Genomic DNA, 2,176 nt, shown 5'->3' with positions numbered 1-2,176 from the left:
TGGGTTTCATTTTAGTTCTATGAAGGAGAAAAATATCACTAAAACAAAAACACGCAAATAAACATGCAGAGGAATGACGCAACAGTAAAAACAATGTAAGATTCCAATATTTGTTTAACCGATCTCCCCAATGAAATCTTTTGGCTTCTTTTGATCTCTATACCCAATATCTCTCAAAAACTTTTTTATTAGGTTAGATTGATCAAACTAAATAACCAATTTTCTTCTTATTTTCCCTTCCCACCAAGCATACTTTTCTTTCTCTCCCTTTCTCTACCTTTCTCTACCTAGGACATATATAAATATCAAACACTATTACTCTTCTAAAACACATACAAAAGGGCCCAAAAAAAAAAAAAAAAAAAAAACATAACCAATCCATTAATGCCTTCTTCAAAGCTTTCAAAGCCGTCGAGCGAAACAAAGAATGAAAGAGAAAACGAGTCTGTGGTTTTCGACTCATCGATTCTTCAAAACCAATCCGATATCCCCTCGCAGTTCATTTGGCCTAACCATGAAAGGCCAAGCTCAGAAGCACCAGAACTCGTTGTCCCGCCAATTGACTTGAAGGGCTTTCTAAGTGGAGACATTTCGGAAGTCTCGAGTTCATGTCTGTTAGTCAATGAGGCATGCAAGAAACACGGTTTCTTTCTTGTTGTCAACCATGGAATTGACCTTCAGCTTGTTGAGAAAGCTCACGAGTACATGGACTTGTTCTTTGGTATGAAACTTTCAGAGAAGCAAAAAGCTCAAAGGAAGATTGGTGAGCACTGTGGATATGCTAGTAGCTTCACTGGCAGGTTCACCTCCAAACTTCCATGGAAAGAGACACTTTCTTTCAGATATTGCCCTGATGAGCATGACTCTAACATTGTTGAAGGTTACATGGTGAATGTAATGGGTGAAGATTTCAGACATTTTGGGTAACACTTCAATTTTACTTTCTCTCTCTCTCTCTCTCGCTCTCTCTCTCTCTCTCTCTCTCTCTATATATATATATATATATAGATATATAATTTTGCTATAGAACGCACTTGTCCTCCTCACACTATCTAACATCATGTATACATACATATATATATATATATATATATATATATTATAGAGAAGGGGATATGCACGTTTTATAGCAAAATCCGATATTCCTGTGCGTGTATATATAAACTTCATTTTGATGGGTCAATTTTTGCTTTTCTTAGGAAGGTATACCAAGAATATTGTGAAGCCATGAACAATCTCTCACTCCAAATCATGGAGCTATTTGGAGTGAGTCTTGGAGTTGGCAGAGAGTATTTCAGAGAATTCTACGAAGGAAACGATTCGATAATGAGACTGAATTACTACCCAAAATGCCAAAAACCAGATCAAACACTTGGTACAGGGCCTCACTGTGATCCAACTTCCTTAACAATCCTTCATCAGGATCAAGTTGGTGGCCTTCAAGTATTTGTAGACGAAAAGTGGCACTCCATAACTCCTGTACAGGATGCTTTTGTTGTCAACATTGGTGACACATTCATGGTAAATGAATATTCAACAGAAAATCTTCTTCATATCCAAACAAAAAAGGATGAATAGTAATGAAAGTTGGTGTTGATTTCATTGCAGGCTCTTTCAAATGGGATATTCAAGAGTTGCTTGCATAGAGCAGTGGTAAACAACACCAGTGTGAGAAAATCACTTGCTTTCTTTCTCTGTCCAAAGAAAGAGAGGATTGTAACCCCACCAAGAAGTTTGGTCAATACCCAAAATCCAAGAACGTATCCGGATTTTACATGGTCTACTTTGCTTGAATTTACTCATAAACATTACAGGGCAGACATGGCAACCTTGAAAGCTTTTTCTGACTGGATTGTAAATGGACAGAATGTCAATTGAGACTCATTTTCTATAAGATATTATTATTATTATTATTATTTTTCTATCATTATTAAAAGTGTTATATTTAATTAATTTAGGCTGTTCAAGAAAGTGATATGAGGGAAAGTGAAATTACAAAAAAAAAAAAAAAAAAAAAAAAGAGGCATAAGTTAGGGAGAGAATTGGTGTTTTTTGTGGGTACAAAAAGAAAAAGCCAACAGAAACACCAGAAAGAGAGGCCAGGTTTCTGTAATTAGGCTATGTTAATTATTACTTTTTTGGTTGGAGAGAATCATGTAAATGGAAATAAGCTATT

The 2,176-nt window shown here is 35.7% G+C and overlaps 1 protein-coding gene across 1 annotated transcript; it reads left to right on the top strand.

Moving 5' to 3' along the window:
- Positions 1–354: 354 nt before the first annotated feature.
- On the top strand, positions 355–2,176 carry LOC107432619 (gibberellin 20 oxidase 1-D). The gene is made up of 3 exons (XM_016043806.4): positions 355–923; positions 1,200–1,521; positions 1,609–2,176. The coding sequence occupies exons 1-3, from the start codon at positions 385–387 to the stop codon at positions 1,876–1,878; spliced, it is 1,131 nt and encodes a 376-aa protein (XP_015899292.1). The 5' UTR covers positions 355–384; the 3' UTR covers positions 1,879–2,176.

The sequence above is a fragment of the Ziziphus jujuba genome, chromosome 11 (assembly GCF_031755915.1).
Source record: "Ziziphus jujuba cultivar Dongzao chromosome 11, ASM3175591v1".
NCBI classification, from domain to species: Eukaryota; Viridiplantae; Streptophyta; class Magnoliopsida; order Rosales; family Rhamnaceae; genus Ziziphus; species Ziziphus jujuba.
The sequence above is the reverse complement of the archived record's forward strand: the minus strand, read 5'-3'. Positions and strand labels throughout refer to the sequence as shown.